Source organism: Petaurus breviceps, unplaced genomic scaffold (assembly GCF_028583685.1).
Source record: "Petaurus breviceps papuanus isolate PSGF00001 unplaced genomic scaffold, PetGlider_PUasm1.0 186, whole genome shotgun sequence".
NCBI classification, from domain to species: Eukaryota; Metazoa; Chordata; class Mammalia; order Diprotodontia; family Petauridae; genus Petaurus; species Petaurus breviceps.
In genome coordinates this window covers 43,754,865-43,770,476 of record NW_027185798.1, presented here as the reverse complement: position 1 = coordinate 43,770,476, position 15,612 = coordinate 43,754,865, and the positions used below count along the sequence as shown (strand labels likewise).

The 15,612-nt window shown below is 49.3% G+C and overlaps 1 protein-coding gene across 1 annotated transcript; it reads left to right on the top strand.

Moving 5' to 3' along the window:
- Positions 1–1,253: 1,253 nt before the first annotated feature.
- On the top strand, positions 1,254–15,399 carry WNT2B (Wnt family member 2B). Its single transcript, XM_069090363.1, has 5 exons — positions 1,254–1,605; positions 6,965–7,185; positions 9,352–9,629; positions 11,023–11,287; positions 14,484–15,399. Exons 1-5 carry the CDS (start codon positions 1,403–1,405, stop codon positions 14,711–14,713), a joined length of 1,197 nt encoding a protein of 398 aa, XP_068946464.1. The 5' UTR covers positions 1,254–1,402; the 3' UTR covers positions 14,714–15,399.
- Positions 15,400–15,612: the final 213 nt, after the last annotated feature.

Genomic DNA, 15,612 nt, shown 5'->3' with positions numbered 1-15,612 from the left:
AACTGAGAGCTGCTAATCCTGAAGACAGGAAAAGGAGAGACCTCGTACTCATCCAGAAACAGCGCTGCCCCCTACCCCATTCCCAGTTAGTCATTGTCATTCCAACTCGGGATAACACCGTCCCCATCATCCCTTCCCAGGTGCTCGGCTCCAGGAGGGCAGGTCTAGACCTTCCAGGGTCCCCCGCTTCCCTAGCGCTCTGGTCACAGAGGAGCACAGCTCTGGCCCTAGCATAGCCCGAGTGTTAGGGGATAGGGATCGGTGGAAGAGGAGGAAAGGGATGGTGTACGATTTAGAGTTGAGGCAGTCCCTGCCTCTCAGAGCCACTCAGAGGGCTCGGGTGCAGGAGAATGGACCCTGGTTCTGAAGGAAAGGAGAGGGGCCTTGAGAACACATGCTTCGGATTAGCGGGATTGATAACCATCTCGGCAACAGCGCCCCTGTTGGCAGCTCTGAACTCTGCTTTTTCACTCGATTTTCCGTATCTCTCCCTTGGCAGATTGGATTCTCCCCATTTTACTGTGAGGGTGGAGAAAGAGGCTGGGTGTCCGAGTGCGTTCCTCTTTTCTTCTCCTGTTGCGTAGAGACTGGGGGGGTCAGGGAGAAAAGCCCACAGGCCCCACCCCACTACCCCCCTCCAAGCATTGCAATGCTCCCCGTAAAAGCAGGTTTGGGAGGGAGAGAGGGGCGCTAGGACCCGGAGACGCGGCGTCCACTGGGCCCTGGCGCTTGGAGCGCATGGAGTGAGCTGCACCGCCCCGTCCCGTCTCGCCCGAGCAGGTGGGGGGCGCAGCGCAGAAGGGGAGTGGGAAGAGGGAGGCGGGGGCAACGGCAGCGGCGACACCTGGGGTGGTGGAGCGCGCCTCTGCTCGGGGCCCCAGGCGGGGCCGCCCTGAGGGCCGCGCGTGTCCCTGGCCGCAGCCCCGCCCGGCGCCGTCCAATGAGAGCCCGCGGCCAGAGGGGTTGTCCGCACCGCCCGGCCCCGCAGCCCCACTCGGCACTGCGCCGCAGACCCCCCGGACACCGCATCCTGTATAGAGCGCGCCGTCAGCTGTGGCCAGATCCCCTGCCTCCGGCCCCGATCCCAGACAGCACACCCCAAGACGCCCTCGGCGCCGCACGCAGTTCCTCGGAGTCTCGAGTCACACTGCTGGCCCCCGACACCATTCTCAGCGTGGTGGGCACAGCTGTCCTGACCACTGCGCTCCGCGGCCCTAGGCCACTGAACCCCGGATAACTGGCGCCCACCCGGGCGCCCCACTGTCGGTGCGGTCCATGGGCCCCTGCTGGGGGGAGGTTGGAACGGCTTGAGGGTCACCCGGGCTGGGGTCCCGTCCCCGCGCCCCCAGTCCTGCGCTCTGCCCCACCCCGGGACGCGCAGGGGGAGAGCCCTCGGGGAGCTATGCTGAGCCAGGGCAGAACGGAGGAAGCCTCCCAGCTCCTCCGTAGGCGAGCCCGGCTCCCACCTCCCGCCTTCGCTCCGGCGCACAGATTCCCTGCCCGGGCAGCGGCACCCGACGGCCCTGGAGTCCCTGCCCGCCTTGGCCTCGCCTGTCTGTTACTGCTGTTGCTTACGCTGCCGCCTCGCATAGATGCGTCCTGGTGGTGAGTGTTGGTGGAGTGGGATGTGAGACCAGGTGGGGCGGGGACCACTAGAGGAGTGAAAAGGAAAGGCTGCTCTCTCCTCACGCTCTGGCCGGCCCCCTGGGAACCGACCGCACTTGGCTTTCCTTGGCCCAAAGCTTTTTCTCCAGGGGTACACTACAAGAGGAACCGCTTCCTAGTGGCTCAATTTCTCTAGTATCCCAAGGGCTCCAGGAGGAGCTAATGAGGCTTTGCCTGGGCAAAGCGATACTCTTGATTTTCTCTTCAGCCTAGAGACAGAGGCTGGGGTTGCCAGTTTCAAGGCAATAGGGGAAGGGAAAAGCTGGGTAACTCACCATTTCCTTCTCCATCATCCACCCCAATTTATAAAAGAAACCTTCCCGAGTGAGGCAACCGCCGCGCTCAATCAGTGTGGTGAGTGAGGAAAAATTAAACTGAATCAAAACTACGTGCTTAAAGTTTTTTTGAAAGATCATTTTGGTTTACATAATCCGGGTATTTGACTCAATCTTCCCAGCAGGAATAGTTGTTGAAAGTATCCCATCCATTTCCCTCTTCTTTCTACTCCCTTCCCCCTTCAACTCCCACCCCCCACTTCTCTAGGGCAGAGGTCTCTGTCTCACTCCAGGGAAAGCTATGGTCTATCTCTTCTGTCTCTCTTTTCCTATCTCACTTCTTGCCAGTGTTCCCATCCCCGTCCCAGCCTCTCATTCCATAAAGGACACAATCCCTTTAAAAAGCAATTAGATGTCCATTTTTCTCCATACTTGTCCCTCCAGCACACACACACACACACACACACACACACACACACACCCACACCTCTAATGGAGCTGTGTTGGCTACTCACACACACACAAAAAAAAAAAAACCACAACCGTACTCTGCCCCCAAATATCTCTCTAGCTACCCTCTGCCTTCATCTCCCCCCCCCCAATACACTTACATAGGAACAGAAGCCAAACGGCACTCTACTCAGGAATAGCACCTCTCTACCCATACCCACTTCCCTTTCCTCCCAGAATACCCCTCTTTTTCTTACCATACCCTCCCCTGTGGCTTTCCCCCTTGTCTGAGTCTTGGCTGGAAGAGTTGGGATGGGGGTTGGAGTAGCAGGCTGAGGGGCCATGGAGTTCTGCTAGAGATTCCTATCATTTCAAGATGCTCAGGCCCCCCAACCACCCCCCCTTTTTCCTGTTTCAGAAAAATCTCTCTTTTGGATCTTTTTATCTCTGCATGTTGGGAAAAGGGAGGGGGTTCTGGATGGGGGAACCATATTGCATTGGTATCTTACATCTGGCTTGAAGCATTCCTTTTTACAAAAGGGAAGATGGAGAAGGGGGTGGAGGGTGGGAAGGAACAAAGCTTTTGAAAGTTCAGGGTTGAGATCAAAACATACCTTCAGAAGGCCTAGGCTGTCTACAGGCTCAGAGGGGTAAAGGCTGCTTCCCTCACCTCAGATCACTCCTACATACACACTTCCCCAAAACAGGAGAGGACATTTCTGCCCAGTTTGTCGGTGTTTCTGAGGACCGTTGTCTGGCCCCTGCCCATATGGAAAATTATCCAGGGCACAGCCTGGATGTTTGAATAAGGAGGGATCATCACTCAAATGGTTCTTAGTTGTATTGGTAGTTTTTTCCCCTAAGTGTAGACCTTGTTGGGTTCATGATGGTCTCCCCATTGGGAACATATCTTAGAGATTCATGACTATTCTCACCCCTTTCCCTTCCTTCTTCCTCCTCTTACACGTGGTTCACATTAAAGAATCTCGGAAGAATCCTGGGTGGAGGCTGGGTGGGGAAAGCCACACTCCAGTATAAGGAGAGATATAGAAGGGGCACAGCTGCCCCTGTGAAAAGGAAAAAAAGGAGCCGGGGCTGGGGCTGAGGGCAATAGTATCAAGGAGGCTTTTCCAGCCTTCCTATCCTTTCTGCCTACCTTCTACACCTGACTACAGAGCCTAGACCAATGTCCTTAGCAGCCAGGGCAGCCACTTTTTCAATGCCAATTTTTCAAAATTTGCAAGAGTACTTTTCTCTTTTAAAAAAGAACAAAAATGATAGCTTTCCCCATAAGCCCTTGGGGAAACACCTGATTGCCCACTAGGAAGTTCAAAATTCATAATCATTTTCTATAGCACCAGACACCTCTTTCTAGGGTAGAAGGAAGGGAACAGTTCCCTCTCTTTATGACTCTTAGGACAGGAAGTAGAAATGGGGACATAAACCCCTAGCAGGTGCAGTCTGTTATCATGAATTTTCCTAGGATAATGGGATAGAAAGGAGGAAAGCATAGGGAAGCCTTAGCCTAGATCCCTGAGGAAATCAAGAAAGGAAAGCAAAAGGAAAATAAAGATTGGGGTGGGTAGGTCCTGAAGACACCTCATACACACACACACACACACACACACACACACACACCTTGTATGCATAAGTCTAGTACTATCGGCCATGGAAAGATCCTGAGAAAGGAGAAACAGGGTAGAGGGTCTCTGTCTTCAGAGATATAGGATGTCTCATTTCCAAAGAAACAAATTATATATGAATAGAATTTCTGGACGATGGAAACAGAATCAGGAAGGGAGTATTTGATACAAGATAGGATTTGTCTAGACTTCCTTAAAGGACAGGATAGGAACATGAGTGCTAATCCATGGAAATGAGAAGGCAGGATCAGGAGGTAGAAAGTATCTGGAAGTTTAGAGATGAGGAAGATAGGGGTAGAGAAAAGGCAGGGGGAAGAAATGGTAAGCAGCCACAGTCCAATAAGGATCACAGCAAGGTCTAGAAGAAAACCTGAAGGCTGGGGCCTGGGAGAACTGAATAGCCATTTTCTTGACAGGAAGGGTAGGGGAGAATGGGACTAAATGTTTCTTACCTCACTAAGAATAGATAGAACAAGAAAGACCAGTATGGGCTGTATCAAAAGGGATTAATTAAAGCTAGATATCCAAAAGAACTTTCCTGAAATAACTTGACCCATTGCAACCAAGGTCCTCATGATGAGAGGTTGTAGTATTTCTCCAAGCTTTGGATGCCCCCAAATTCTAGTCCCTAGAGCAATATTCCAGACCTAAACTAGGGGAATGAAGTGGTATTGGGAAAGGGAGTAGCTCCAACTCATTTCTCTCCTCTCCAAACAAAGCATCTCAGTGGTGGGTGTAACTCTGGGTCTGTGCGTCAGGCAGTCCCTCCCAGGCTAGGCCTGGGGAGTTTATTTTGTTTGTTCCTGGAAGCTGTTGCCCTGATGGACAGAACCAGGGATGCTGATTCCATGGGATTTGTTAGCAGCCAGCCTTCTCTGTCTTTCCCTCCCTGGGGGGACAGATGGGTCCCATCAGCCTGGCCGGCCACACTCACCAGAAGGCATCTGGCTTTGGCTGTGTTTGTTTGATTTGGTTTTGCCAGTGGTGATCCCAACTCAGGGGTGGAGATTCCATGGTGGGAATGATTGAGACTGGGGTGGGGGAGGGCGAAGAAGGGGACAGAGTACACAGGGCCCAAGATGTCATAAACACCCCTTGGTCCCCACCAGATTCTGGGGCTGTTCCCAAACCACAGTCTTATTCACAGCCACGGCTTTTCTGGCAGCCAGGGGTGTCTGCAGTAGCGCCTGACTCCCACCTGCTCTGGAGAGAGCTCTTGACCCTGAGATAAGATGCACACACACACAGACACACACGCACACACCCTTTGGGTTTTTATTCATTTACAAAGGAGGAGACAAAGACCTCCTCAGAGTTATGGAATGCTTTCTGAGGTAGGTAAACTCGGGGAACAAGAGGAGAATGGAGCCAAACTGGAGAGAAAGAAGCAAATGTGAGCATAGATCCCTGACTTCTGGGCAGGGTCTGGATTGGTGGGTTTATGGGTGAAAGGAATTAGGACAGTACCCCTGGGAATGTGCTGTGGAGTTGAATATATTTGGGCCCAGAGGGAAAATCTCTACCTAGCTGAAGTCACCTTCCTGTCCCTCTGTCTTATTCTCTGGCCACTTTCACTGGCTAAGCCAAGCCTCAGGCATGTCATAGCTGGTATAGTGCTGAGCTGATGAGAATTGAGACTGGAATTTGGGGTGTGGGAACTGCTTGGTCCCTTTGAAGCCGAATCTTTGCCTGTACAGCAATCCCAGGGCACAGTGCCCTTTGGTTTGGCCTGGGAAGGAGGGGACAGGGACTTTAAAAGTCACTTTACCACAGTAAAGGAGAAGAGTATCCCTGTTCAGGAAGTGGAGATTCCCCCGGTGGGAATGATTGCAAGGGAAGGGGAAGGTGGGGCAGGAGGACTCATGGCCATCCTGGGTAGAAGGGTTAATATTTGGCTGGTCTCCTGAAGACAAGGGAGGGAGGGAAGGAAGGACGGAAGAGTAGACTTGGAAGGGAGGGTCTCTTCCAAACTCAGAGTTTGGAAACATTGGATTCCCAGCCACGTGGGTCAATCCAGAACCAGAAACATCGCTCAGTAGTATGTTATAAACTTGCCCCGGGCTGCCATTCACCACCCTTCCACACAAACACCACTCCTGCTATTCTTCATTTCTATTTTTGCCTTCCACCCTAGTCCAGTGCAGACAGGGAGAGAGGGAGGCCACCTTCATGTGGGTTCAGGAAAGGCCCATGGAATCACAGATTTAGAGGGGAAGCCACCTCTTCAGGTCACAGATGAAGAGACCAAGGTGTGAAGTGCCTTGACCCAGGCACAGTCATATTTCGAACACAGGTCCTTTGTATACCGAAGTATCATTTTGGCCTCGCGTTTTTGTCTCCAAAGTCGTTAGCATTTATCAAATAAACTACCTGTCAGTATCTGTGACATGCCTGTGGCTTTACTACATGTGTTAGACTTGAGCATTTGGCCTGGGTGATAAGAGATGAGACCATTCATTTCTTGTCTATGACAAGAATCCAACTGGGCGAAGGAAAATTCTGCCTTGTTTCTGCATACCATACTGTCCTCCCTATACTAGAGCTGGGCCAGGATGGTAGCTAGGGTGCTGGACTTAGAGATAGGAAGGCCTGAGTTCAAATTCTGTTTCAGACAATTTCTTAGCTCTGTAACCCAGGACAAATTACATAACCTCTCAGCCTCAGTCTCCTCATCTGCAAAATGGAGATAATAATAGCACCTATCTCACAAAGTATCAAATTAAATAACATATGCAAAGTGCTTTGCAGACCTTAAAACTCCATGTGAATGTTAGCTAATTATTACCACCACCACTAGTGGAAGCAGGGGCAGGATGATTGTTGAGAGCTAGGCAGCTAACTCACCCCCTAGTCCCACTCATTCATTGTTGAGGCTGAAAGTGACCCTGTCTGGGGCGCTCCCAGCAATGCTGTGCCCTCCACTCCCTGCAGGTATATCGGGGCACTGGGGGCCCGGGTGATCTGTGACAACATCCCTGGGCTGGTGAGCCGGCAGCGCCAGTTGTGCCAGCGATACCCTGACATCATGCGCTCCCTGGGTGAGGGGGCCCGGGATTGGATCCGCGAGTGCCAGCACCAGTTCCGTCATCACCGCTGGAACTGCACAACTCTGGACCGCGACCACACCGTCTTTGGCCGGGTTATGCTCAGAAGTAGGGTGCCCTTCTTTTTACCCTTTCCTTTTTGACTCCCATCTCATTCCCTTCTCTCCACGGCCTTGGGGTGGCAAGAGGAAGGGGAGAAGATTATTCCCCCCCACCCCAGTTCATAACTAGGGAAAGTGGAAGGTCACTAAATCTAATCGCTTCATGTTGTAAATAAGGAAACAGATCCATAGATGTTAGGTGAATTGCCCATGGTCCCAACAGGTAATACGGGCCAGGACTGGGAATCAAACATATCCTGAGACTTCATGTCCAACACTTTCCATAACCAAAGCAGCTTGGTATAGGGCCGTAGTGTCCAACCCAAACAGCTGCTTGTTGACAACCGTTTCAGTCATGTCTGACTTTTCTTGATCCCATTTGGGGTTCTTAGGAAACCACAAATTAACATTATTTGTGCTACATTTTATTTTTTTCATAACACATTTCCTTGTAACACTTTAATCTGGTTCCTGCAGTAATTGGGGGTTTTGCTGGCAGAGAATTTGACACCTCTAGCAGAGGGGATAGAAGTTGGAGTTGAGAAAGCCAGAGTTTGGTTCCCCTCTCAGACATTCTTAGCTTTGGGACCCTGGGTAAATTATTTACTCTTTCTCACCTCATTTCCTCATTTGTAAAACTGGGGAAATGGACTTGCCTTACAGGATTATTAGGAGACTCAAACGGCAATCTATATCTATGTTATATATGTATGTGTGCATGCAGACATATAGACTGCTTTGAAAACCTTAAAACTCTCATAAATATTAGAGATTATAATGATAAGGAGGAGGAGGATATCACACTGTGAATTCAACTGAGAATAGACCCTCAGTTTGGACTTCCTCTGACTACAGTCCCTCTTCTTACCCCAATGGACAAGAGACCCTCTAAACCCCATGTGCCAGGGGCTGTTGCAAGATCCATGTCTTCCCCAGACACATGCTATACCTCTATTTACCCCAGCTCTAAGTCATGTGAGATAGAGGAGTATTTAGGGGCTGTGGAATGTTTCCTGCTTCCCTGTTGGCCCTTGCAATCCCTCTATCTACTTCAGGGCTAGGGACCAGGGAGGGGGTATCCTGCCCCCACCCAACCCTGGCAGTAATGGGAACAAGGGGTAAACAGAAAGGGGATATGTAAATATTTGGAGAACTGTCCTGGCCCCTGCTCAGCAGGGAAAGCTCGTCTGGGCTAAACTCTATGATGAGCCAGGAGAAAGGCTGAGAGAAACAGCAAGGAACAAGAAGGGAAGAGGAGAGAGCTCAGCCCTCAGGATTCAGGAGGACACTGAGGTAAAGGAAGCCAGCAGAAAGTGTCAGTGGCTCTCCAAGCTGATGTCTTCCTCTTCTCTAAGTCTGACTGTGGTCTGGGGCTTTAGTGTTAAAACTGTCTGGTAAGAGAGGGAGCAGAAGAAGCCTCAGGTTACTAGGCTAGCTGGACCAAGGCTCACAGGAGAGCCGTCTAGCACTAGGGAAGGAGGAGGAGGGAGGAGAGGTATTGGCTTCATCCAATACTAATTCAGAGTCAAGTATGACATGGTGACAGGAACACTGCTCAAAAAAAAAGTGCCGTTAGAAGAATTGGGGGGAGATCTCAGGCCCTCTGACTCCCAAGTCCAGTTCTTTCCATTACACCACTCTGCTGCTTACTAGTCATGGACCCCTAGACAAATCACTTCCTTTCTTTCTCCTGGATTCAGTTTTCTCATTTGTAAAACGGGGAGATTGGCCTAGCTGATCTCTAATGGTCCTTAGCAACTCAAAATTCTATGATCCTATGATATATTATTTTCAGGTGTGCAAAGCATCTTCACAATAACTCTGTGAGGTAGATGAACAAATATTAATTACATAATTACTCATAATTACAAAGCTAATGAGGAGGAGAGCCTGGATTTGAACCTAGGTCTTCTGATACCAAGTCCAGAGCTAATCTCTCACTGTCTGGGTTACTGGACTCACTCGAGGGTTAAGAGTTAGTGCCCAGAATGAAGGGATGGACAGACATATCTAGAAAGTGGCCTAAAGGTCATGAGGTATGGTAAGGAGTAGTGTGGTGCATGGGTGAGTTGAGAAGGGATTGTGAGCAAGGGGAACTTCTGGAAGGATGATCATGGGATGAAGACAGTCTTGGGCCTTCTCTCTCAATTCCCCTCTTCCTGCCCCACTCTAGGCAGCCGGGAGGCGGCTTTCGTGTATGCCATCTCATCAGCAGGTGTGGTCCACGCCATCACTCGGGCCTGCAGCCAGGGTGAGCTCAGTGTGTGCAGCTGTGACCCTTACACACGCGGTCGGGACCGAGATCAGCGTGGAGACTTTGACTGGGGTGGCTGCAGTGACAACATCCACTATGGGGTCCGCTTTGCCAAGGCCTTTGTGGATGCAAAGGAGAAGAGGCTCAAGGATGCGCGGGCCCTCATGAACTTGCACAACAATCGCTGTGGCCGTACGGTCAGTCTATACATGTGTGTCTGGGTGGGTCCAACTGTTCATCCAGAGTCGTGCTGAGGGGGTCACTGCTAGGGCTTTGGGTAAAATTCAAAAGTGGTAGGAGGAAAAATGTCTTAAGACATTTCTTAGGAAAACAAAATCCCTTCCCAGTCAAGCAACACGTTTGTTTGTTTTTTACATAATTCCTATGCTCCTATGTGGATGAGTTTGTGGTAGGTGTTGTGGGGGTGCAGAGGAAGCAGCAGAGACTGTAAGCTCCATAAGGGAAAGGACTATACCTTATATAATGAATTTTGTATCTTCCCCATTTATAAGCATGGTGGTGTCCACACAGCAGAAGCTCTGCAAATGTTTTTTGATCACTGAATGCTGAATGAAAACAAACCAAGTCAGCTCCCTCTTCCCATGAACTTTTAGGTCAGTCACAACCATTTGTTAAACACCTACCTGTGTGCCAGCACTGAACTAGGTGATGTGGAATCAAAGACAAAGCAAAACAGTTCCTGCCTTCAAGAAGCTTACATTCTGCTAGAAATACTGGAAAAAATACAAATAAATTTCGTATGTACTTAAAAAAAAAAGTAGCACCATACGTTACTGGAGTTAATTAAGGGAATGATTCCAGACAGTGTAATGGTAAAGAATAAAGTTCTGACTTGTCTGGCAAAGGGTATTGGATCACAGATTTAGATCTGGAAGGAAACATGGAGGTCACCTAGCCCTGCCCCCTAATTTTACAAAAAACTGAGGCTCAGAAGAGTCAGGTGACTTACTTAGCTCATACAAGGTAGTAACTGAGCCGAGTCAAACCCAGTTCCTCTGATTCCAAATCCAGCATTCTTCCTATTTCACCAGGAGACAGATGCCAAAGGAATTTAGAGGAGAAGGGATTCTATGGTTTAGAGTGATTGTGGGAAAACCTTCCCAGAAGAGGTAAAATATGAGCTGGGCTTTAAAGAATACATAGGAGCTACTGGGTGCTCCTTCAAGCTAGATGGCTTCACTTTTCACTTTGCACCCAGCCTGGGGCCTGGTACAAGTAGGCTCTTAATAAATGCTTGTTGAGTAATTGGATGGAGGAAATGACCCCTAAACCTCCTATTTCCTAGTTTATTATTTGATACTTCCAGTCTTTTCTTTATTGTCCCTACTCCTAATCCATCCTATCCCTCCCCCATTCTGTCCATCACTCCTCTCTCTCTCTCTCTCTCTCTCTCTCTCTCTCTCTCTCTCTCTCTCTCTCTCTCCCATTTTCTTTTCTTCTTTTTTCCTCTTCCCCCCCCCTCCCTCTCCATCTCTCTCCCTCTCTTCCCTCTCTCCCTTGGTTTAGCCATCCTAAAGAATGGACAGTGATCCCTGACCCCTTGCCTTTTCCTTCTCCCTCCCCACTCAGGCTGTACGTCGATTCCTAAAGCTGGAATGTAAGTGCCATGGAGTTAGTGGCTCCTGTACCCTTCGCACCTGCTGGCATGCACTCTCTGACTTCCGCCGGACTGGTGACTACCTGCGGAGGCGCTATGATGGGGCTGTGCAGGTGACCGCCACTCAGGATGGCGCCAACTTTACTGCTGCCCGTCAGGGCTATCGCCATGCCACTCGGGCCGACCTTGTCTATTTTGACAACTCTCCAGACTACTGTGTTCTGGACAAGGCTGCTGGTAAGTAAGATAGAGCCAGATGTGGAGGGAGAATGGGTAAAGAGAACAATTTTCCAGCTATTAATATGGAGATCTAAGCCAGTCCCTTGCTGTCCCAGTAACTTGGGGTTATAATAAGGAATACCAGAAGGGCCTGAAGGAAGCACCAGCTTATTACCAAACCTAAGAATAATCAGAGAAGGTGGCACCATAGGTGACAGCCAACCTCCCTACTAATAAGTATGAATACCTACAATGGCATACAAGGTACTGTCCTAGGTACTATATGTTTCTGAAGACCAGCTAGAGAGAGCAGATATAAAGACATGAAATGATAACTTATAGTGGGAGATGTCATGGCCTAAAGGCTTCTTAGCTTTGTATTCAGTTCCTCTACAATGTAATCCTAACCCACCTTCCTATCACAGGATGTCAGATCTAGAACCGAATCTAGATATCAAATCTAAAGGCTCACTGTAAGTTGTATTACAAATGAAATCATGGAGGGTAAGTAACTTGCCTAAAGTCATACAAAGAGGAAGCCTCCAGAACCAGTACTCTTGCCATTATACCATGATATCTTCAAATGTAATTTAAGTGCTATAGAAATCCAGATCATTTGGGACCCAAATGGTTGAGGTCATGAAGGAGGTGAGATTTAAGACTGGACCTTGCAGAATTCGAATAGTTAGAGGGCATTTGCAAGAGGGATGGATGGAGAGGAAAGCACTAGGAATATTTAGCCAGCAGTGGATTGGAATGGAGACTTCCTGAGAGGCAGAGCGAGAGGTCCATACTGCAGAGTGGGGCTTTGTCTCTTTAATTTAAAAAATAAAGCAAAAACGTCCAATGAGAACACATTGAAGGTTTAGTAATGGGAAAGGAAGAATCCAAGGAGCCAGTCTCCATCCCTGCCAGGCATTTCAGCTCCCTAACACCTTCTGGGCAGTTGGAGATGAGCAGGGAACAGCTGTTATTTGTCTGTAGCAGAATTTGGGTTTGATGTAGTAGCATAGGGATTAAAATCAACTAGCAGGTAGGACTTTTAGATGGTCAGAATGTTGCTGGAATTGTCACCTTGTGAGGTTGTGGAGTCTGCTTCCCTAGAGATTTTTAAATTTTCTTTTAAAAAGGAAGTAACAGTCTCTCCATGAGGTAGTAGGCACTACTGTAATTCAGAGGACCTGAGATCCCTTTTAGCCCAAGAAGCCTATAGGATCCTGCCTCAGTTTCAGTCCCTGTAAATCTGGGAGGACTCATGTCTTATCACCTGCACTCTCCCTCTCTTGGTTACTGCCATGAGGGTCTTTTCTGCAGGCACAGCTGCTCTGGTTTGAGTAGGAGAGAGGTGAGGTGAAGGTGAAGAAGTCCACTAGCTGCCTGCCTCTGTTTGTTTTTACCCGTCGCTGTCGTTCTTGGAGAGTGAAATGGTTTGGAGCAAAACTGGGCATAGAAGCAGGGTGGGGCCTTGCTGGAGAGACAGAGAGGGTAGTGTTTGTTCTTTGCAGGGTGCCTGAAAGGGGGTTCCTAGGGAAGAATGGGGTGGGGAAGCTCTTCTGACTTTCCTACCCAATGTAGCTTTCTGTTTTTGGATTCTCTTCATCTAGCACTTTCTGTGTGTAGAACATCGTGCCAACTGCTAGGTTCTGGTTTGGAGGCAGGAGGATGAACCTTTTGGGCTCTCAAGTTCTTTTCCTGGGCCTGGTTAGCAAGCTGTAATATCACACCTAAAAAAATCACACTGTATATAAGGCATGTCAGAGATTGATATTTTCATTACTTTGGGGTCAAGGCAATCACCCAGTTTCTTGGGGAATTGTGATAATAGATTTTTGAAACAGCACTGAAGGTGAATGTGGGCTACATGGGGTGCAGGTCATAGGCAGACAGTTATGGCATATGTAGCAGGGTAAAACCTGGAAGTGGGGTTAACTCAGAACCAGATGTTTCCCCAGTGCTGATGTTTTGGTGTGGTTGGAGAGAGAAGGAATAATTGAGAGGCCTTTTGATGCATCAGATATAGTAGCAAAACCCAAACCTGATGAGGAGGAAAGCAGGAAGGTGGCACAGCATGTGTGGGAGTCTTCAGGCTGGCTAACAGTGTAACCCTGGGCAAATTTCTTCACTTCATGGGTCTTTGAGTTCCTCATGTCTAAATAGAGGTCACTTTAGGCAATCTCTCAGCTATTTCCTACTCTAAAATTCGACGATAGTAGATTCATTCATTCATTTGACAAACATAAATTAAGCACTGATTATGTCTCAGGCACTGTGCTAGGCACTAGGGAGACTAAAATGAAACAATCCCTGCCATCAAGTGTTTACTCTATTGGGACACATACACTGATAAGCAATATAAATATAATTTCAAGTAGGGGGGAAGGGCACAAGCAACTGGGGGGGGGGGGTTTCAGGAACATTTCCTTTGGGGAATGGCCCTTAAGCTGAATCTTGAAGGAGCCCAAGGATTCCAAGAGGTTGAGGTTAGAAGTGGGAGTATCTCAGGTATGGGGAACAACCTCTATAAAAACATGGACAGAGGAGATGGAATGCATATGAGGACCAGCAAATGCCAGTTAAGCCTCTCCTGTGCACGGAGAGGGGGAGACAGGAGGGGAAAACATGGTTGCTACCCTCTGGAGTTTCCCATTGCAGTAAGGGTGAGGGGGGCCCAAAGGCATCCCTTTCCCTAAAAGTCTATGCTCCACCATGGTCATCAGCTTGCCATTCTTAGCACCTGACAACAGCACAGGAGACACACACTTGTGGTCTTTGTAAAATGTCTTAATGAAAACTGAATACCAAAGTGCCAAAGGAATGCAGTGGGACCTGAACTGGAGGCAAAGACTTCCTAGAGGAGGTGAAATTTGGTAGGATTTCAAATGAGATTTGGACATGTATTGGCAGGAGAAAAGTATGTTAGGTAGGAGGCAACATGGGGACCTGGGTTTGAATCCCAGCTCTTAGTTGTGTGACCAAAAGTCACTCAGCCTCTCTGGGCCTCAGTTTCCTCATCTATAAAATGGAGGTGAACATAGATGATCTGGTCTGTGTGAAGACTTGGGGATGTGAAGGTGCCAGTACTGTGCAAGAGGAGCTCATGCCCGAGATCTCCTCTTTGTCTCCCTTTGCTAGGCTAGGTGAGAGGTGGGGAGCAGGGAAGAGAACTCCCAGGGGGATGAAGTGAGAGTTGATCTTCTTCTTCTCCCCCACCCAGGGTCCCTGGGCACTGCAGGACGTGTGTGCAGCAAGACGTCTCGAGGGACAGATGGATGTGAGGTCATGTGCTGTGGCCGTGGCTATGATACAACCCGAGTCACACGCGTCACACAGTGTGAGTGCAAATTCCACTGGTGTTGTGCTGTGCGCTGTAAGGAGTGCCGGGACACTGTGGATGTCCACACCTGCAAGGCCCCCAAGAAGGCAGAGTGGCTGGACCAGACCTGAGCAATGGCACACTTCATCAGCCCCTCCATCCCAAACCCTCCGACTCAACAGCACAAGACCCTCGCATGCACACCCTGCACCCCAAACTCCCAGCCCCGGGCTGCCACAGCTTCTGCTGAAGGACATGGACAGTGCTATGTTGCCTCTGCCCCAAGGGACCCGCATGTCCTGGGGGGTATTCCAGCCCAAAGGAGGAGGTGTGTTAAGATACCAAGCAGCTTTCTCCCTCGGAACCTCCCATGTACTCAGTGGAAGGGCACAGTGAGCAGCATTGGAAGGAGAGCAAGGGGCTCTGTGGAGAGAAGAGTTACACGAAAGAACCCAGAAGAGATTCACTTTTCTTTTTCCCCTCTCTGGCTTCCTGGCACTTCTTGGGCATACAGGAGAAAGAACACCTTTGGGGAGCTTGGGGAGGGGGAAGCTGCCATGAACACCTGCTTGGCTTAGGATTGGAGTAGGGGTGGGGCACTGGTGAGGTGTGAACAGTCCATCTGTCTTCTTGGAAGTAACTGTTAGACTCCAAGTCCCTTCAATTCTCCGGAGACTGGGCCTGCTGGACAAGGGTCAGACCTGCAGGATGGGGGTCCATCTGTGTTCTTGTATGTTGTGTGGAGAAACAGAGAGATATGCACCCACACCCTCCCCATCCATGTATACATCTATCTATCTCATAAATTTGTATTAGTTATTACTGCCTCATTTGTTTTACTGCTGGGTTCTTAGGTAGTGGTCCAACTAGGTAGAAAGCAGTTTCCCCAAGTGGAGTCAACCAATACTTAATCTGCCTCACTTGTGCACTTTGCTTTTTCGTTCTCATTCTGCCCTTGGTGGTGGTTGTTTTTCAGGGTGAGCAGGCACTGACTTCCAGTCTCATCCCCACTCCTCCAGTGGGTTTTATT